We start from the raw sequence: 21,795 nt of genomic DNA on the forward strand, positions 1-21,795 counted from the left end.
CGTGGTCGGTAGTCTGCTGCCTTTTCTTTGAGGTTTCCCATTAAAGTGGTGACCATATCTAATTGCAGTTGGTCCATGAAACACGAGGAGATCTGAGCACTTCAGGTACGTATCTGCACTGAGTGGTAATTCTACAGTAAATTAAGCACTCTCTTGCCTCACTTACTATTAGTGCCTTTATTTCAATTTATTTTAAAAAGCCAATCTTTAAATATGGTAATTAGTAATTACACAGGTTTATAAAATGTTTTTCTAGTTGAATGAATTATATATTCATTTCAACATATATAAAATTTACATCAATATCAAATGGAATCATATAAATACAGAGCTAAAAGTTGGGCAATTATTCTTTTCAAATCGAACCCACAATGGGACCAGAAATTTTCTAAGACGTTTTTCTTACCATTAGTGCACATTACTAGAAGCAATTGCTTTTCCCTGAAGCCTCCAAAAAGCAAAAGAAATGATCAAACAGCTTGTAAATTGACCCATTATTTTTCTTCAGTGTTACTGCCAAAAGCATTTATAAAAATACAACCACTTTCATTGCTATTAAATAGAACATTAAACAAATCATATTTAACATTAAAGCAAACATGAGAAAATTCAAACAGTGTTTGTATTTCAACCCGAAGAGAGAAAAATGTATTTTATTTGCTTACCTCTTCAAATTTTAGTGCAATCATAGAAAAAGCTTTAAAAATTGCATCTGTTGGGCCTGTTATTGTCACAATTCTTTCTGGACAGGAACCTTCTGAAATATTGATTCGAGCTCCACTCTGTCGAAAAGAACAAATACTTTTCAAATTTATACTTCCCAGGGAGCAAAGAAAGCAGGATTAGGGGATAGCGTTTGGGAAGAAACAACTTGAGGCATCTAATTCACTCCCCTATGATTGCAGCCCCAACATCATATAATTTCAGCGTAAACTGATCGCACTCCAAAAATTCATCTAACTGCAGGAAGCCAGGTTCTGTCTTGGTAAACACTTATCCAGCTTTCATCACAGTATGCAAATAGCACCTCTGTAGCTCAAAGTTACAAATAATTACATTATCTTTTCCTTCCCATCTTGCAGGGTTAACCTTAAAGAGGACTGGAGCTGCAGAATTCCAGCCAAGCTTGTTTCCTTCAGGGAGCATCAGTTTCTTAAGAGGTTTGGACCCAAATACAGTGTTTGATCTGTCTATTTGGGGCATTGCTTTGGAATATGGGGAAGGTTCCTTATAACTGTATGTCATACGAATTTAGTCAATTAATATACAGAAAACAATCCTTTTAAGAAATATAGGTAGGATACACAACATTTATGGTGTTATTTTCTTAAAGTAAGGAGACTGTTGGAAGAAATTAGAGAACTGTGTCTTGGAGACAAATGAACATGACTCTCAGGCATACCTATTCCCCTTTATGTCACTGTGGCAGTGCAGCAAAAACCCCTAAATCAGGTATAAATATGTTTAAAAGGATCTTAACACAGATAATAATCAAATCCAGTTCAGGTAAGATCAACCCTATGCTTCCTCTGAGGTTTCAGTCATGGAAATATGTTAGTGCAGCCTAAGAAGTCAATAGAGCCTCAGCTGATCCGCGGGCACTGATCTTCTCGAGGATGCTAGCCTCTAGCAAATATGAGATAATCTAAGTTAATTTGGAACTTTGCCTTCAAAGTTACCATAAATCAGTTGATACGCTGTTTGTCTGAGCCTTTACACATGTGTATACTGCTACTGAACAGAAAGATAGCTTATTTCCCCACGTGACAGCAACCAAACACAACAAGAAATACAAAAAACAAAACAAAACAAAAAAAAACCACCAGAAACTACTAATAGAAAAATCTTGCTGTCACAGACGCTGCTGGCAGATATACTCAATGTTCAGAGATAAGAAAGGACAGCAGTCACTTTTTCTGACAGCTGAACCTAAGTGGGAATTGCTCTAATCAAACATCAGTGTTCAATCAGGAAGGAGACTGAGCCCAGGGCTGGTTCAAACTGGCAGCAGCCTTTGGTTGTGGGGATTACTGTCGGTTCCTGGGGATGCTGCTCTGCAGTGGGCCTGAGAGGAGCCTGGCCAGGCAATTAAAATGTGATGTGGCAATCTCCAAAATTTGTGTAGAAAGTTAATGACTGCAGGGCACAGATTGGTGGGCTTTGTGCTTTTCTTCAGATTCATTTTTTCTGTGATATTTCTCTGATGACAGAACAAGGTAATGTTGCATTTTGTTCCATAAAGATGGATTGCAACTTACTACATCTGTCAGGAGAGTTAAAATAAAATTATGTTTCATTTTTTAACAAGTATTGAAGAAGTTAGTCATTTAAAAGAAAGACTGAGTTATTGTCACTTGAAGACATAGCTGATTAGTCCTGTGTTGGTAGTAAAGAGGCATATAATTCCTTTTTTAAAAATGAACAAAGAAACTATACCTCTTGCTACTACGTGTAAGTGACAACTTTTCAGGAATGGAAGATGAATATTTGACATTTACCTTGAAAAACTAACCAGGAACTACAACACTTCACTAAGATGTTTGACCCAGAAGTCAGGAGCACTTTTTCTAATGATAGCTTCCCCTTTGTGAGAACAATTTATATCTAAAGATATCTATCTGTGATCATAATTATTAATTAAACTACAATGCATTTAATCAACTCTCAGCTGTAACTGCCAATATACTGTTACCTAGTACATTGGAAACTTTTTTTTTCTTAAGTCCTATCAACTGTACTTATATATGAAAACATGGATGAAATCTCTTATCAAAAAAGGAGCTTTGTATTCAGTCAGCCTGAAAATGAACTCCCTGTTGTGTATATTTGAAGATGTATCTCAGTATTTTTATTCACTGCAAGTATATGGAGATTTTCCTGCCAGAGACCTTCTATCTGTACAAAACAACAAAGCAGCTGACATAATAAAGTACAACAGAGAACCCAGAACCAAATCAATTTTTCTTGAGGCATTCTCTGTACGCTTTCACTCCTGAAGTTTCAAACAGGAGGATTTTTCTTTTGCCTTATGCTTTTAGCCAATGATTCAAAGAAGGGAAGTTACAGCAACCTGCAGGTTAGATGTGCTGACTCGCAAGACAAGTGGGGGTCCATAACCTTTGCCTTGGAGCTAGGTATAATCCTCCAAAGACACTGCACCTTGCTTTGGGGTAGGGAAAGAAGCCTCCAAACACCTGGGGAGACTGAAGTTTATGCAGTGCCCTGTGTTAGTTAGCCTCTTCATGTTTACAACCTTTTCGAAGGATGTGAATGGCTGGTGTGCAGGTCTACCTGTCCACAGCCTACTGACAGCTGCAAAACAGTGAAAAGTTGTCTGTGCCAAGACAAGACAGAGGGATGCTTTGGCTCCAGCTCTGCTGAAGGTCGTGTCTACCCCCAGACCTTCCACAGCATCAGTCCAAAGCGTGGTTTCAGATTTTGGAAGCTCTCTACCAGGAGGCCATGCTGCATGCAGGAGCAATGCTGGTGTGGTAAGGGAAATAGCGGTAAAATATCATGGTTTGGATGCACCAAATCACGCTGCCCAAGCTGCTCCTGAGATAATGTGTATTGCTACAGGAATGCAAGCCTGCAGACTGCTGCGGTGATAAAGATGCTACATTAACAGCAGTGCTTAATTTAGGCCAGCACATTTTATTTATACGAGAGTTGGTGTAACGGAGCGATGATGTGAAATGGACTGCCCGCTTGATGGCAGTGTCGTTCTGTACACGCCGAGTTGTTCCCTGATCTGGAAAGAAAACAAGACATCAAGGCTGGTCTTACCTCCTCCCTCATCTTCTTAACTGTCTCACCTTTCTGTTAAAGAAACGGAAAAAAAAAAAGTTAGCCTGGGCCGATGAAGTGAACAGATATACAATATTTTTACGTGACAATAAAGAGAGAAAGTAATTTCCTGACCTTTCCAATAATGCTCCCAACCTCCTGAAACAGAAAAGAAGACAGCGTAAGTGAATGATACGATTTGCTACTGGAGAGCATTTGCTAAGCTGCTGAGCTATTTTACTATCACTAATTTCAGACCTGCAATGCCTAGCCCCGTTTCCATTGTTGCCGTACACAGATGTGCCATGTTAGACGCAAAGGGGCAGACTGAAAACGTGGCTGTACAGTGTACTGATTGTGCAAGAAAAATGCCTTTAACAAGAGCTGATCTTGCAGTTACAGATCAATTCTGCTACTATAAACACAGATAAACCCCTGTATTACGGAATGAAAAGTTCAGAAATAATAGGACTACATAACCTGCTAGGGAAATTGAGATATAATGCAAGCATCAAAATAATTGCTGATCTCTCTGAGGGCAGGCATTTACCCTCTTTTCATCATTCAACAGCTAGAGCTGAATTTCCATGCCATGAAGTGTTATTGCATAAACACCTGGTGGTCTGTCTTAATCTCCCCATTAAGCACGTAGAGAACAATAATTGCTAATCAGTTTTTAGGGATTTGGGAATTGCTACTGGACTCCCACAATCTTCCATTAAGGGACAAAATACTGACAAATGTCACCATGAGCATACAACAGGGGAATGATTTGGCAGTTCCAGCAACATCCCAGGGGTTAAAAATCTGGTGCCTAAAAGCAACAGGTAACAAAAGAGAAGCTAATAACTCTAAAATTAATAGTCTGGGCATGTTACACAGTCACGCAGGTGTGACATCAGACTGGGAATCATCTCATGGAGGAGAGAGCAGCTATGGGAAAACAAACTCCTCTCCTATACTCAGTGTGAAAGCTACCTCCATGGTTTAAGACTGTCTCATGTGGTTCTCGTAGACATATCCCCACACCTCTCACCTCCATCTATACACTGAGATCTGACTTACCCTGAAACACTGCTACAAGAGTAAGATTTAAGAAATTATCCTCTGTCGTTCTGTTTGGACTCATGTTAAAGCGGTACTAACTTCACCCTGCAGTACCAGACTGACAGCACTGCCCTTGGGAGAGAGCTATTTCTCACCACGAGGTTATTTATAAGCTCATATTGTGAAGCTGTTTGTGCTTGTGCCTCCTCACAAGACATTAACACCTCTCAGTGAGAAGACCCATCTCAGGGAACAACTTTGGCACGTGGCTCCTCGGAGCTCTCGGCAGGTCTGCAGCTAACACCAACCTGGGGCTACCACCCATCAATGCAGCAAGTCTGCTACTTGGAGTCACCTAGGCAGGCTGAGGAAACGGGCTAAGAGAAACCTCAAGGAGTATGACAAAGCCAAATGCAAAGTCCTGTGCCTGGGATGGAACAAGCCCATGCAGCAGGACAGGCTGGGCAGCAACTTGCTACAAAGCAGCTTTGCAGAAAAAGTCCTGAGGGTCCCAATGCACAGCTCCAGCACGGGTCAGCAGCGTGTCCTTGCAGCAAATGCGGCCAACCAAACGCTGGGCTGCATTAGTAGGAGTGTAGCCAGCAGGCTGAGGTGAGTTCTTCCAGACTTCTCCTCGGGCTTGTGAGACCTTGTCCTGTGTCTGAGACCACTTTGTCAGCATTTTGGGCAGGTTTTCTAGCAAGGTGCAGCATTCTTATTAGCAACAACAGATTTGGGGCACCCATTCCACAAGGCTTTAAGATCTGACTACTTCTCCAGGCTATCACTGTAACACTGCCAACCTGTCTGTAACTACTGAATGGGATTAAAAGGTGCTGGGCTAAGAGGGGACACAGATACACGTAACTCTCAATGATGGGAAGCTGTCATGTCTAGCAGTTCCCAATGGCCTGCTCAGTGCATTCAGTGAATTTATCCTGAATATTTTTTCCATTCCTCTCAATCCCAGGTTTCAGAAATAATTTCTTGTGTAAAACAGATTCCCAGGAGGTAGAAGGACTTTTTACTGTCACTGAGCATATTGTATTTTGATTGCTATTGGTGAACAATTGTATTTCAGTCTGTTTCATGTTTTATTTTATTTTACATCCGAAGTTTCATTAGAAGCTATAAGCCTGGTCTTGAACCTACAAGGCTCTGCTGGTACACACTCCTCATGAAATTTAGCCTAATCCATTTGGTCACACTGGGTCTTAATGTCAGCTGCAGTTCTTTCAAAAATGTATGAATGGACCATGGCTAATAAGTACAAATATATCTTCCTTGGAAATTGGAAAAGATACTTTAGCTTTGGAAACAGTAATGCAATATACCGTTTACTGCCCTAGTAAAAAAAAAGATGGTGTATTTCAAACAAAGAAATCAGGAGCCTTTAAACAAGCAAAGTGCTCCATAAAACATCAGGATCCTCAAGAGGCTTACTTCACTGATGCCTGTGGAAGTTTTGGTATTGATTTCAGTGGAAACAGGAATTCTACCTGAGCAAATATCACCTCGTTTGCTGCTAAGGAGTACACACTACCAAAGAAGTGAATGAATGCACAGCGTGAATCCCACTGAAAAAAGGTATTTCAACAAGACTTGTGACCAGCTCCTTGGATCATGCTAGAAGATGTCACTGTAACTCTACAGAGTACCTCAAACCTTCTCCTCATCAAAGGGAGAATTTAAAGCTCATGCTGCAATTAGGCAGTTCCAAAGCATCGTGGCAAACACCACCTCCTCCCTGCACTGCAGCTCCCTGTGAGGTGGGATTCTGCTAGGAAATGCGAGGAAAGGGAAGGGGAAGAGGGAAGCATTAACTACACATGGATATTCCTAAATTTTCCAAAATTTTGGATCCATATGAATTACTCCAAAGAAAATAAATTCTGGAACCATTCTAAACTGGTTGCTTTAGCCTTTTGGGGGCTTTTTCTCTTTTTAGGAAAGCTTCTGTAAGGAGCGGAGACTACGGATCGCGTTTTAATTAGGAGAACCCTTCTTCTGACACAGATAAAATCAGAAAATTCTTTACGCCTCATTCTCCAAATTACTTATCCTACTTCATCAAACCTTTAATTATTCTTTATACAGTCCAGTATTTGATTCATACAGATACTTATACCACCCTAAATTATGTTTAGTGCTTTTTAAGATATCTAACACCATTTTTATGATACTCGATCTTTGTCAATATTTCTATCCAAGGTTATTTTTAGATCTTTATCTTACCCAGAAAATGTTTCTAAATCTGCCAGGTGCTCAAACTGTGCTTTAGCTTACTGCTTAGACTGAAGGGATGGGATGTCTGTCACCTGCATCAGTTCATTAAAATCTAGGAGTCCAGTGTAATCCAGGCACGCAGGCTCCTCTGCAGTCAACAGCGAGAGATAATGAAGGGTTTTGTTCCCAAAACAGGAGGGAAGAACTGGGGGTTTCATCAAGGGTTTCATCTTTCTACATCTGCCATGGAAGAAGCCTAGACTTACAAGAACATACCTAAAGTTTGGTGAGAGGAATCCCACATTTGATATCAAATTCAGCCTCAGCATAAGTCAGACAGGAGCGTGATTGAGCTGTCTTTGAAAATACTAGTATACTAGGATATACTAATAACTGCTTAACTATTTGCTGTCTTCCAGTGCTCAGGAATACAAAGTGAAGGTAAGTGTTTACGATCAATTTTGGATTGATTTATTGACTAACCATCCACATATAAACATAGTGGGAAAATAAGTGATATGATAGGAATTACTAGATTTTCTACAGTCACATTATAACAGCAGACAGAAAAGCAGTCCACAAATAAAAACGTTATCAAAGGGGGGAACTGAAGCTCAGAGAGAGAAAGACAGGTCCAAGGTAACCTGGCAACTCTGCTGCCCGAGCTGAAAGAAGTACGCAGCATACCACAATCCTTGGCCCCAACATACAAACACCTGCTTGTCAGAAGCAGATATGCCACAGCAGCTGTGCCGGGTGAATAGGATGCCTCCGAAAAGCTGCAACTGTATGTGTGCCCACATCCACTGATACACGTGAACACATGCATATATTTATATATTTGTGTGTGAAGACAATACATGCATGCAGGCACTAAATAGATGGATATCAACTTTCCTTCAAGAAATGACAGGCATTTGGGTTGCCTATCTTGAGACTCATTGAAGCGGCCCGAGTTTTAGACAGTGCAGAGTGCCCAGCCCAGGTAACAGCTTTCAAAGGGCATTTCTGCAGGTGACAGCACCTGAAGCAGGACAGTCTCCTACCTGGACTCCAACTTCGCATCCTGTCACTTTGGAAAAACACGGGAAAATGTGACATAGACATGCTAATTTCAGACAGCTTTAAAATAACTCATTAGCCTCGGGGGCTAGGTTGAGTTATGACTATGATTCTATGTCATTTCTAACAAAATACATAAATCCACATAAATCTATGTTATTTCTAATAAAATACAAATGGTGAACCTCACCAACAAGACTGTGCTCAGTATCAGCAAAGCATATTGCTAGCCAACCGCCCAATTCATTGCAGATAACTCGAGGAAAAGCAACGGCAAAAACATGGGATGCTTTCTGTCATGCTGAAATGCAATGTATAATATTATTTGCACTCCTAATTGACATGAATGGGGTGACTTTTACCCTTAACGAACGCCTGGGGAGAGGTGGGCCCACCACACAGCAGAAATCTGCTTCTGCAGTATTTGCTTCATCTGTGCTAACCTGAGGCCAGCAGAACAAAAGGTGGCAGCAGAGAAGTCTCTGTGAGCCAAGGCTTTTGCAGGACTCTTGATGGTGCGACCGATTAAACAAAGATATAAAACAAGCTGTAGGAGAAAGCTATTTGCTAATCAACTATCTGGTGTACCTTCTGAACAGCAAGAAAAACAAATAAGTCACGTTAAGAAAACAGAAGGCTTAACAAATGGTGACAAACCTTGGTATAAAGATAAACCTTTGATCTGCAAATATCATGTGTGAAATTTCATCATTTTTCTAAGTGTAAGGTCTAATAACTACTGTGGCCTAGGAAATCAAAACTAATCAGCTAGTTATTCCAAGACCATATAAAAGCACAGATCTTGCTCTAAGCAAGCAGCTTCTACTACCAGCATTATGGGGTAAGTGGAACACTAACCCCACAGGAACCCTGAGACGCAGCCACATCTTTAGGAAATAATGCAAGAATATATGCTTTTACCCCAAAGCATCTGTCAAAGCACAGGCCACATCCTAAATCCTGTAATTCATCCAGGCGATGCTTCAATTGCATGTCTGTCTGCTTTCTGTGAGCAAGGATAAGGTAGGGCCAGGCTCTATAAACGAAAAAGCCTGTTAGGAAAGCATTGAAGAAATACAGCCTTCTGCCATGGGAACACACATCTGTCACAACAAAAAGAGGGATCCTGGCAACAGCAAACAACATCTGTGCTGACAAAATGTTGTAGACCAGCACCAACTGACTTTCCCCCATCCATAAAGAGGAATAACATCACAACCCAACTCTTTCTCTCCACCTTGTTCTGAGGATACAGTTGTAAAAACTTATATAAGCATGTGGAGATCCAGCAGGGAAGACCCCAGGAACATGTTCCATGAAGATATTCTGAGCAATATGTTTGTATGGAGAATATAGGACATGAGCATTTTTTTTAAAGACTGAAAAAAAAGCCTTAGTCAGATTTGGGAAACATGATATAACATGTCTACCTCGAGGATCAAATGGTTGCCTCGGATATACTGAGTCTTATTTGTGTTTTGGGATTATGTGGGATTAGCCTCACTGACACAGGAGATTTCATGTTCCTGGGTGATGCTTTAGCAGTCACTGTCTGATGTTAACTGCCCTAATTTAGTAAGGCACTACAGTCCAAGTCCTTACTGAGACACATCTCATGCTAACAAATGTGGTAATGTTTGAGGGAACCTTCAAATTACAGTCTTTCTGATGGAAACGTTGGTATTATGATCCTTCCATAGGTCCATCTATCTTTTTTTCTTTTCCCCAGCTGTACCAATAAGCATTTCTCATTTGCTTTTTGATAGCAGATAGGTAATCAATTTGCATTCAACTTCACACTAACCTCCCATCCTCTCTCCCCCTCCTTCCCTTCCTCCTCCCACCTCAACAAAAAGAGAAAAAAAAGGAAAAAGGAAAAAGGAAAAAGGAAAAAGGAAAAAGGAAAAAGGAAAAAGGAAAAAGGAAAAAGGAAAAAGGAAAAAGGAAAAAGGAAAAAGGAAAAAGGAAAAAGGAAAAAGGAAAAAGGAAAAAGGAAAAAGGAAAAAGGAAAAAGGAAAAAGGAAAAAGGAAAAAGGAAAAAGGAAAAAGGAAAAAGGAAAAAGGAAAAAGGAAAAAGGAAAAAGGAAAAAGGAAAAAGGAAAAAGGAAAAAGGAAAAAGGAAAAAAGAAAAAAAGAAAAAGAAACAAATCAAACCCCAGTTCTGTCCCTTTACTGGCCGTGCTGAAACACCAGTGCTGAATAGCATGTGTGCCTTTTGCAATCTCATCCTGCTATGGCTCTGGACTGGACACCATTTGACAGAAGCAGGAAGATTCAGCATTGAACATTGGTTCTGGGAACACTTAGTGCCCAGAGGCTGTGGGAAAATGCCACTGTCCTTTCCACTGAAAGTGGGAATAGTGGAAATAGTGAGAAACTCTCAGCTTTTCCTACAACCACTCAAAGAGGAGGTCCATCTTGTGTTGTGTATTTGCACACTGAGTTTTGTTCCATGACTAGAGCTCTTGGGTACTACAGTGATGCCAATGAACAAAACAAGAACTATTATAGCAATAAGCCTGACAGTCAATCCTCATAATACCCTGACGGTGTTTGTGGAAACTAGGAAGAACAGAGCAAACGCTGGCTTGGCTGGCATTTTATAGCTTGGATTAAATTACTGGAAAGATGATTCTTAAAGCTGCTTTGTTTTATGCTATATTTTAATAAGTAAAAACTAAAAGAAAAAAATGGGGAAAACGAATAATTTCTGTGCTTGCTTTATCAAGGGTCAATTAAGCAGGTATGCAAAAGTGGCCACTAAAAGAAATCCCTGATGGTAAGTCTGTAAGTCTGTATTGCCTATACAAATGAAAGTGGCAACATTCTCCATGATTTCATTCTGTCTATATTTGAGCTATTTAGTGTGAGTAAACATCTTGATGAGTCTAGATTTTCTTTCTTTTTCTTGTAAAAATCTCTCTCTATATATAATCATAAATTAATCACCAATGCATCCAAAAGTTACCACCTGAAGCCACATGCAAGTCCATTGCAATCAACCCTTCCAGTTCCACTAAGCACCCAGTGGTCCTGCTGGTGGTAGAGTTGCTCAATGCATCTAAAATGAAGCTGCAAGCACTGAAAGTTTAGTACTTAAAAATCAAGGCACTCCTAGGGTTTTGTCCTTCCCTGGATATTTGACTGCAGATTCGTCTTTCCAATTCATGACTAGTGAAACTGCGAGAAACCTCTCATTGAGTAAACGCTATCAGGGAAGGAAAAGCTCCATGTAGCCATCATATCTTTTCTGTATCAATGCAGATTATACATTCTACATAGCACATGGGCTGCTTGTCCCCAGACATGTTTAAAATCCACTTAGGAGACTTCCCAAATCCCATTAAAAATTGCAATACCAGAAGTTTCTATTTGAATTCCCTTATTATGATTTGTTTCAAAACTATATTTATTCCATTATTTCCAGACGCAAGCACTTGTACCATTCAAATTAATGTCACTCCATTACTCGTACTTATTCTCTCCGAGTATTTTTGAGAACGTCTGAACAAAGCTAGACACGCTCTCCTCTGCCTCCTAAAACTGTTATTTTTCTGCAAATTCCCCCTCCAGTCTTCAGCATCACTCACACACACACACGGCACCTGCTGCTGAGCACAGAACCAGAGGTGTGATCTTGCCAGAAGAGCAGTAAGGTAATTACCCTATCTTTGCCCCACAACGTGCCTATGCTGTACACCCAAAACTGCACATACTCGTGCTGCAATAGCTTTCCTTTCCAGCCGAGCATGTCCTGAATGTGCTGCTCTGTAACACCATCACATCTGATGCCTTTCAGCCCTTATGCTTTCCAGATTTCCCCCTCTCACTGAACGTGTATCTTCTAAGCTACCTTCTCCACTAAATTGCCTCACCTCTCCAATTTACGCCTCTCATTATTTGGCAAGAGTCCTACTTCCCTCCAGTCTTCTCTTCCCTCCTTCATCTTACCTATAAATTAATTCCTTGTTCTTCCTAAGCCCATCTGACTTTATTAATAAACTTTGTTTTCTATTTCTGAACTCCTCCTTTCTCTAAAATCTTCCTCAGACTCAACACGTTCTAGCTTGGCTTCTTGCACACTCCACTATACCCACTGTAGTTTCATAGCTGCACACCTTTGTGCAGTGCCTTTAGAAATGATGTATTTTTTCCTTTTGCAGGTTTGTACTCAAGGGAGGAAGCAGAGACTTGTACTACCACTATGAGACAGAAACCAAAGTGGGTTCATGACCCTGGCTGCCCTTTCCTTGCTGTCAGATTTTAATATTTTCTTATATTCCCCCTCAAGTATCCAATATTTATATTTCCATTAAGCTGCTTTCCTGAAATTTAACACTTGCTTCCCACCACTGCGTCTTTAACACCACCATCTAAAATTAACCTTTAATAGGGAGTCTCTAGGGTCTTAATCAGCTTGTCCGCACTGGCTGTATACAAATCCAAACCAGGCAAAAATAATGTAATCATTATCCAGCATCATCAAAGTAGGTGCTTCTGGGTTATTTCATTCTGGGCATACGCTGACCAAAACAAGAACGAGACTGCTGCAGATTTCAAGCATGAAGGTACGTTGGCAGGGACCTGTGGACAAGGCTGTAATTTTCCATAATCTTCCAGCCTCATTACTGGTGACAGTAAGAAAGAAAATCAACCAGCCACAAGTCACACACACACAGATCTGCAAAAGGTGACCAAGAAACATTGAGCTCCCAAAAACAAAACAGAAAGAAAAAGTGAAACTTTTCTTTTGGAGGTTGAGCTCTGCTTTTCCTTACAGAGAGCTCTGATAGCTGGGAACTGTTTGCCCACAAATGCACACATACACAACTTGTGAACCCTAATGCCCTTCAGAAATATTGACCTGATCCAGGAAAGTGGTGCCATTTTTACTATTGCTGGAAGCAGAAATCTTGCAGTCACTACAATATTCTAATCCTGCCCAGAAATTCTAATTTTAAAGCCAACAAAGGTGACAAAACATCCATACCCACTCAAAGTCTCTGCCCTGCACAGTGATTTTACTTATTTTAGTTCAAGAAACAGAAGGAATTAGTTGCAAAATGCAGAAATAGCACAATGTAAACAGCCCCAGCCCATATTCATCGTTCTTCCCTACCAAAATGCATGAAGCAGTTTTATCTCTTAATTCTCATTAATAAGAGATGAAAATGCATCTCTGCATTATTTAATATACTCTACATATCCAACTCTTGCACATACTTCAAAAGACTCCTCAGTTCCTGCCCTCTCTGGAGCAGCATTCAGGTAACACAATCAAAAACTGAGCAACAGGGGGCTGCAGTGCCAGTGGCATCTTTATCCATTTTTATCTAACTTGTCCTTAAAAGCCTCCATCGATAGATGTTGCGGCATGTCCAGACAGCCTGCTCCCCTCCTCACACATCCAAATAAAAAGTTCTTCCTAACATCACTGTTAAAACTCTCTGCAAACAAAGACAACTGTGCCTCTGCAGACGTGAAGAGCAACTGAGTACCGCCCTTGTACCATACTCCCTGAACCCCCCCCTTCATTGCAAGGGGGCATGAGAAATGTTTTGTGTTGCTCCTGGTTTCTCTTCAGGGCTGTCACACTGTTGATTTTTTTTTTCTGATGTAACACAGCACAAGATAAAAATTATGCCTTTCATCTTACACCAGTGCATGCCGTCTGAAGTCCTGGCCTGGGAGGACATCTCTTATAATAGGCCCTGAAAGCATTTACCCAAAGAACAAGATGGTTCCTGTCTGCTTTCTTTTCAGTAGACACTAGCACTATCTTTGATTTTTGCTATTTTTGTTGTTTCTGCTGTTGCTAAATATGCTGACTCTTTCACTCAGTATCTCCTTGCGGAGGTCCGTCCATTTGTACAAATACTGGTTTCTCCGTCTGCAGATACAGTGTGCTGAGATAGCTTAGCTTAACTGCATAATTAAGATGACCATCCTTGACTTAAAGCCCATATACAAATGACATGGAAAGTACACACTGAAAATTTCCTAAGTCTGCAGGGTTTAGAGTTGAGATAACTAAGCATGATAGCACAAGTTATGGACTTTCATGATAAGGAATGCAGTGTCATGAAGCACATAGACCTTCGTCTGCAAAGGTACACTGGTACCAGAGATTCGGAGACGGATTTAAAGTTAATGGTGATGGAGCCCGATATTTCCATGAAACACACTAATAAATAACTAATTTTCGAATTATATTTCCCCAAATCCAGTTTGCTACTGTTATTTTTAAAATCGCTCATGTAATTGCACTCTTCTCTTTCAAGTTATGACCAGTTATTTACAGACCAAGCTCTGCTTCAGTTAATTGTTTTGTCTAGAAATACTAATTAGAGATCAGCAATTTCCAGCGATGTCATTACCACAACAAATCTTAGGGAAGTGTGGAGAAGCATGTTTCTTCTTGTTTTTCAGAGGCACATACAGCTTTCAGAGCAACCTTTTCATACAGAGTTCATACTGACTCAGACATCCTTCACACTCTGATATCAGCATTTTTAAATCACAGAAATGATATCAAAGAAACCATAAGGGTCTGACTTTTATCACCAAAATCAATTCTGATTTAATGTGCTCTTTGCAATACTTAGGTACAATAGGACACATGATTAGAGCTTACTTCAGTTAATGGTATACCCATTGTGCCTTGTTAACCGAGGATGCACGGTGTACTCCTGCTTAAACTTTGAATTTCAGAGCTTTTATGGGTTTAATTTAGACCCTTGGGGCTAAATATGCATTGAAGATTGGACACACAACATCCATTACTGTTAAAAGTGGTTGCATACACAATCAGCTATATTTAACAGAGCAAATAAGCTTTTTCTAATTTCTTTTCTGATTACTGTATCCATTGTTTCCTGAAACAAAACAAAACAAAACACCACCACACCAAAACCAAACAAACAAAAAGAAACAACACAGACAAAAAACAGAAATCCAGTCCATGGTTTAACTAAAATGTTCTGAAAAATGACAGATACTTGATTTTTTGCTTTAGTGGCATGATTCTGAAAGAAGCAGAGCTGTCTGGCATGGTTAATAAAAAGCACACTTAAGCACACAGGAATGTGACTGAAGCCAGTAGGGTAACACACACCAGGATATGGATGTGTTCACACGCTTTTCTGGACTAGGACCAGAACCCAGTACAATCAATCCCTAGAAACTAATTTTGAGTGCAGACATGCGCACAGATTTTTGGTGGGCTTGGAAAAAGAGAGCGTTATTAGATTTGTTTGACAGATTCCTATTTAAGATGCAGATTTTACACACCAGATGCCTGCCTGAAGCTGAATATTTCAGGGGAGAAAAAAAATCAACCAAAATGGTTGGACCATTTCAGAGAAAATACATAATTTGATCTGTAACACTTAATTCTGGCATAACCTAACTTCTGCATTTGTTTGTTTTATTCATTAATTTTGTTTCTAATTTGCAAACTTAAACCGTACTCCCTCATATTTCCTAGCATTTCCGTAAGTAAAATATAGAAGGAGATACCTTAATCTCATATTTGTGCTATGGATATATAATATGTGAGTTCATGCCATAGGTTGAGAGCGTATCTTGTTTCAAAATGTAAATATATTTTCAGTTTATAAATAAAATTCCAGGGTTAAAACTACTTTTTAGATTTATACCTACAATTTTGATCTGCAGAATGATGTATATATCCACTGTCTCTTATTAAGAAACAGCCAAAAACATCTATTTTATATAACATTCATTCCTTAAGCCTAAAATTGTCTGGTGTCGGTGATGCAAATAATACGAACAAACCAATGAAATGTGCTTTTTAATTAAAAGCCCATTTTGTGATCTGGCAACTTGCAATAAACGGCTATCAGACTGTTAAGTCTGACAATACAGAATTGGCACTTTGTCTATGGCACAGATTTCACACTTATCTGCATGTTTAAGTGCTACGCTGGACAGAAATGAAATTACAGTCAACCTTCCAAAACAAACCCGCAGGGGACCTGGACAAATGCTTGTTATATCAAGGGTTTGCTCTAATAAGATGCTACATCAGAATAATGAAGAGCTATCCCATTTGAATTCAACAGGAATATTCAGTAATTCTGTGGCAATTACTTCACACAAATCAACGTTCTGGTATCTTAAAAAACAAAAACCAAAAAGACACAAACCCACAACACAGAAAACTGCAAACGATGAGAAAAGCGAGCTGTATGCAGGTCACCCTTATGCAAGGGTCTGTCTAATTTGGCTAACTATCAATGAACAAACTCATTTTGCCACCAGAACTGTTCAAAGTGGGTTTGCTACAAGCAAGGCTTGTTCTAATGAACTTGGGCTGCAGTGCAAACTTGACGCCTTGAAAGGCAGGGGCTGATTTTTCAGTCATGGCAATGGTGCTTTTGACTCAGATTGGAAGAGGAGGAGCAGACCCTCTGTTAGTGTCACTGCCAGGCTCCGATGGTAACTGCACACACTCGCTCAACAAACAGGCAACTGCTGTGGCAACAGTAAATGCTTCACCTTGCCATGCATGAGAAGGCGTATGGTAAGTGTGACATTGAGACCTCCTTCAGTCACTTTTGAGTCCTTCGTGTTCATCCTGGCCTTGTGTCTTCAATACTTGAAAGCAGCTTTGTGTATTTTTTTTTCCTTCTCTTCACTTAATCAACCTACAAAGAGAGAGAGGGAAGAAAAAAAGAAAGTACCATTGAGTGGCTGAGGCTACTCTGGACCGAGAATATCATGTTGTACAAACCAATTAACATTCCTCCCTTTGATTTGCTGGACTGCAGTTTAGTGCTGAAAAGGCTCCTTTGATTATTATCCCTCCCCTACCAACTCTCCAGCCCTTCACCAATTACATGATAAACTCCCTTTGAAACCTTACAAATTCTCTTAACTTCCATTATTCCAAGGCTGAAAGTACAGAGCACAGCAAAGGGAAATGCAGTGTCCTCTTCTCAACGCTTTCCCTCTGTTAAACTTCGGGGTGTGTATATGCAGGATTTACATGTGCCTGGTGCTATTTTCATTTGTCTCCGTTTCTCTCTCTGTTACTACCTCTTCCTCTGTTTGCTCTTGCAGAAGAGAGATTTTTCTCTCCAGCTAGAGAGAAATTAATTCTGAGCCTAAACACTGATCCCTACCAGCAACAGCAGATGACACATTATCAAAGACATCTGAGTAACCAAGAGCCACTCGCTGCTGTAAATCTGGGCACTGTCTGACTTTGTTTTTGTCTGCCAAGCCCAGAGGTGGCTCAGTCCCTCAAAGGCCAAAGCTGAGCTTCAGCTCTAAGTGGGAGGAAGATGTTTCTTAATTCCCAATGACAAATTGCAGATTTTCAGTCATTTACAAAGTCATAAATATCCTAAAATACTAATGAAAGCTGCAAGGGCCGGCCTTGAAGGGACAAACAAGATGCATTACGAGTTTACTAATGCAAGGACATTTATCAGTACAAACAACAGTGGGGGCAGGAACTTCACCAAGGGCAGGCAAATTCCACAGCAGAAAGGCTTAGAGACCCTTATTTACTTTTGTCCTTTTCAGGCCTACCTTACAGAGCGCACAACCTTTAAGCAGACACCACTCCTTCCAGTAGTTGTCTCTTGCTAATGATGGCCCTGCCTAGTAGCTGTGGATTTTAGAGATTCCCCAAGCTTTGACTAGCCTGGGCACTGGCTGATGACCACCCTGAGTGACAATCATTTTGCTGTCAGTGCTTCAGAGCATATGGCAGCACCCCACCAGGGTGGCAGGCTGTTGTCCCCTTGCAGAGACTGCTCAGATGTGGGACCAAGCTACCATGAGATCAATCCCCTGAGAACTTCAGAAAGAGTGTCACGCCGAGTGTTTCATCAACTAATTAAGCTACATCTTAAGAGCCACGAGGCACTGACCATACTAGACCAAAGTAAAGCCCAACTAGCTGAGCATGTTATCTGTGAGAGAGGTAAATAGATGCTTGGAGAAAGAGCATAAGAAACATGCATGGAGTCATCCTTGATAGGCTTTTGGAGCCACCAGCAATCAGTGATTCATGGCCTTCCTAAGTGGAAGACCACATCTAGGCAGACACGGTGAATAGCCACCGATGGACCGATCCTCACTGAATTGGTCTAATCCCTTCCTGAATCCATACTTCCAGTCTCCAAAAGCTCTGGTCTCAGAGATTAATTATTAGCGTGGGGAAAGTGCTCCATTATATCTGGCTTAAATCTGCTGTCATTAGACATTTTGCCCTCTGTGTGTTATACAAAGACCATTCCAATAAGTCACTCCTCTGATGGCTGAGCATGTGCTTTGTGCTTCAGCCTAAGCCTGCTGGAGACCAAGCCACTCCTGATGCTTTTGCTGCTGGGAAATACCCGGGAAGATGCAGAGTTTTCCCTAATGTCTCTGCAGGACTACTCAGGAGCACAGAGAGCTCTGTGCCTCCAGCGATTGCAAGAACAGGAGTCAGACATGCCTGAGGAAAAGTGAAAAGAGAGAGGGAGAAAGAGTAACTGAAACTATTCCTTCCTAAAAGCACCTCCACAGAGCAGCTCTCATCTGCCTGCTCCACCACCAGGGATGATTTTCACTCACCCAGCATGGAATCAGTGCATGTCTTACTGTACGCTCTCTGACCCAGGCCTTAGCCACTGAAATAAATCCCGTTTGTTCCACAGTTTTAAGCTTACCACTTATGTTATACATCACCTATCTGCATGGAGAAAAGTGGAAAAGAGGCAAGGTGCCTGGGTGAGAAGGCAGAAACCAGAAGCAGCCTGGCCCTGCCTCTGATGCATCGTGTGTGCAAGAGGGTGAGGGGAAAATATCCCAATTCAGCTGGTAGGAAATGACAGAGAGAAGTATCAGTATTCTGCCTCTTTAAGGTCAGACCAGGGCTCCAGGACTCGAAGTAAAATATTCAAGTGGGTGTCCAGGACAGTCCCTTCGGACAAATACAGAGGGAAGAGCTGAGGAGGTGGCTGGGGTTGTTCCCAGGCCAAGGAGGGGAATGGTCTTGTGGTGTTCACCTGCTCCTTGCTGAGGAAAGCATGTTGGCTCTGGCAGGCCAAGCACTTTCTGCTCAGCTCTATCCAAAAACCAACTAACCAACCAAAAACACCCCATGAGCAAGTATATCAACAGTAGCATACATCTTGGACTGTACTCTGAACTGTACTGCAGCAAAATTAGACTCCTAAGGTAGCTTAGGACACGCTTGGTAGGTTTCACACGGCAGATGTGCTGCTTCAAGTAGAAGCAAGGTATTAATGTCCTTCTGTGGATCAAAATTTTGTGATGGAGCTATGGCTGTGTTTCTATTGAAATATATTCCCATGTTTGAAAATAATCCTGGACAAGATACAGGTTCACAGTTGCTGTAGCCTTTTGCTGAGTTCCGTGATGCTACGATAATATGATCACATTGGGGAAAGTTCTTCAGGAAACCCTTTTCCCAGAAAACAACACCCCCTCCCTAGTCCTGATCTTTTGCAGAGTAAAACCACAAAACCTATATTTTTAGCTAGCAAACTTGTTTTTTTTTTTTTTTTAAAGAAAAAGTTAAAAATAAAATTCCACTGCAAATATTGTTAAAAATATCATAGCCGTCCCACCTTTTTTTTGCAGGATTTTGTCTTTGTCCCTCCTCCCAACGCATTCAAACACTGTCACCTCGTACTAAGAGGCAGGACAGATGTCTGGGGGAGGGCTGGGAGTGTGTGTGCATGCAAGGAGTTACTCAGCTGTGTGAGATACAAATGGAAGGAATTCAAGAAGGCAACTTCACATAATAAGGAAGAAATACACGAAAAATATACTTATACCATGAAGAGAGAAGTGTGCTCCCTTTGTCAGGTCATTTACAGCTGCCCCAGGTGTCCTGACAGTCTGAGTATTCTGGTAAAACATACGCAGCTTTAAAAAAAAACCTGAAGGATCATCAATTACCCAATTATATCAGCTTTAAAGAAGAACCGAAATACAATGCATTATCATTTTTTAGTTATTTATCTAGTTAAAGCTTTATTTTCCCTTCAGGCATCATCACAAACATGTGCTAGTCCAGATCTTTGTGTGCGTGGAGATGTCGGACCATGGCACAAGGAAAAGAATGCTTTCTCCTACATAGCCTCCTACCAATCAGTAATACATCTACATATTTATAAACCCACTGCTGTAATATATGAGCACATCATGAATATTTAATCAGTAAAATCATTTCCCTTTCCTTTGCAAAATCAGCGTTTTGAACAATTTACTATGTTTCTGGCTTATGCGTGCCTCTAAGTGTGAGCAAATAGTAAAGACACAAGGCTTTCCTTCCTGAAGCTCTGTGGGACAGGATCCCATGGCTACTCTGGGTCTTGGGGAGGTGAGTCTCACAGACGAAGAGAAAGGCAATGTGTCACACTTTTCCTGACACCAGAGGAAAGTCGGCGGAGTCCATAGGTGATCAGAGAGTATTGTGCAGGCAGCCCCATTCAATTGCATGGCTAAATGTTGAATGGGGTTTTACGTGATTTACTCAGCCTTCAACAAAGAGCTGGAAGTGACAGGAGAGCAAGTGGGTGATGTGCTCCCTCTGACCTCAGGATGCAGGACCAGGATGCACCAAATCCAAGATCCAGGGCTCTGCATCTCCAGATAACAAGCAATAAGAGTCATCTGCAGGGGCCAAAGGAAAGCAGATCACACCAGATGGGTCCCAGCAACAGCAGATATTTGCCTTCTGTGGGGCTGAACATGAAAATTTGAAGACATTTCCACTGTTGTTTATCATGTAAAAGATGAAAATTTCTCTGTAGCTAGAAACATGCATCCAAATGCATTAAAAATGCATTCTGAAGATTCCAATAAAATGGACACTTAGTCTAATGTAGATGCATTTTATGCATAAGTGTGTGTTTCTATATGTTTTCAATATTTGTTATCCCAAGCTGGCTTAAAAGGGCATGTCCTATATACTCATCATTTACTACCTAAGATCCATCAATTTTCTAACATGGCTTTTCAAGTACTGTTGGTAAATTCAGTGATTAAAATAACAAGCAGCTAAGCCATGTTTTCATGAGGCTACTACAAAGAACAGCACAGCTCCTCGAGGATTTCACTGAATTAATATAAGCTACAAGATGAACTCCAGGGCTGAAGGGCAGTGACACAGCACACACAGGTTATGAATCCATGTGGCAGAGGAGGTACCGTGAGATGGCTGCCTGAGGCCTACGACATGAAAAGTCAACCCCATGATCTGCTTTCCTTTTACCCCTCAAGCCTGTTAATCCTCTCCCAAGAAAACAAGCAGATGACTGCATATAAGATGGCTGCACAGTGCTGAAAAAAAATACAGTGCTTTAAATCTCCCAGGTGAACACTTCATGGAGGCAGGATAGGAGAGTCTCTGACTCCACAGCAGGCAGGGATGCTAGAGATGAATAAAATCAACATGGTACCAAGGAAGACAGCAGGCAATTGATCTCTGAATTTGAAGCTGCAATAAATTATTATTTGGCATCCATGAATCTGCCAGGAAAGCTACTCATCTGGAAGATCCAGAGGAACAAGAGGGAGGAGGCAGAGAAAAGACAGCATGCATGGGGGTGAACCAGGGCAGAGCTGCAGTCACAGAGCTCTGCTAGAAAGGGAAGAGACGTAGAGAGGAAAGGAGGAGAAAGGCAG

The 21,795-nt window shown here is 40.9% G+C and overlaps 1 protein-coding gene across 14 annotated transcripts in view; it reads right to left on the reverse strand.

The window, feature by feature from the left end:
* LOC310895408 (poly(rC)-binding protein 3-like) overlaps positions 1 to 21,795 on the reverse strand; it is a 172,723-nt gene that overhangs the window by 45,850 nt on the left and 105,078 nt on the right. For 13 of the 14 annotated variants that reach the window (XM_083826767.1, XM_083826770.1, XM_083826769.1 and 10 more), the window contains exons 2-5: positions 16,642 to 16,790; positions 3,922 to 3,945; positions 3,787 to 3,819; positions 666 to 782 (exon numbers count right to left, since the gene is read on the reverse strand). In XM_083826767.1, the coding sequence (XP_083682893.1) occupies positions 666 to 782; positions 3,787 to 3,819; positions 3,922 to 3,945; positions 16,642 to 16,719 (252 nt within the window). In that variant the 5' untranslated portion in view covers positions 16,720 to 16,790. The remainder of the gene's footprint in view (positions 1 to 665; positions 783 to 3,786; positions 3,820 to 3,921; positions 3,946 to 16,641; positions 16,791 to 21,795) is intronic. The other variant, XM_083826775.1, reaches the window with a different exon arrangement.

This window comes from Anser anser, assembly GCF_964211835.1.
Source record: "Anser anser genome assembly, chromosome: 2".
Classification (NCBI taxonomy): domain Eukaryota; kingdom Metazoa; phylum Chordata; class Aves; order Anseriformes; family Anatidae; genus Anser; species Anser anser.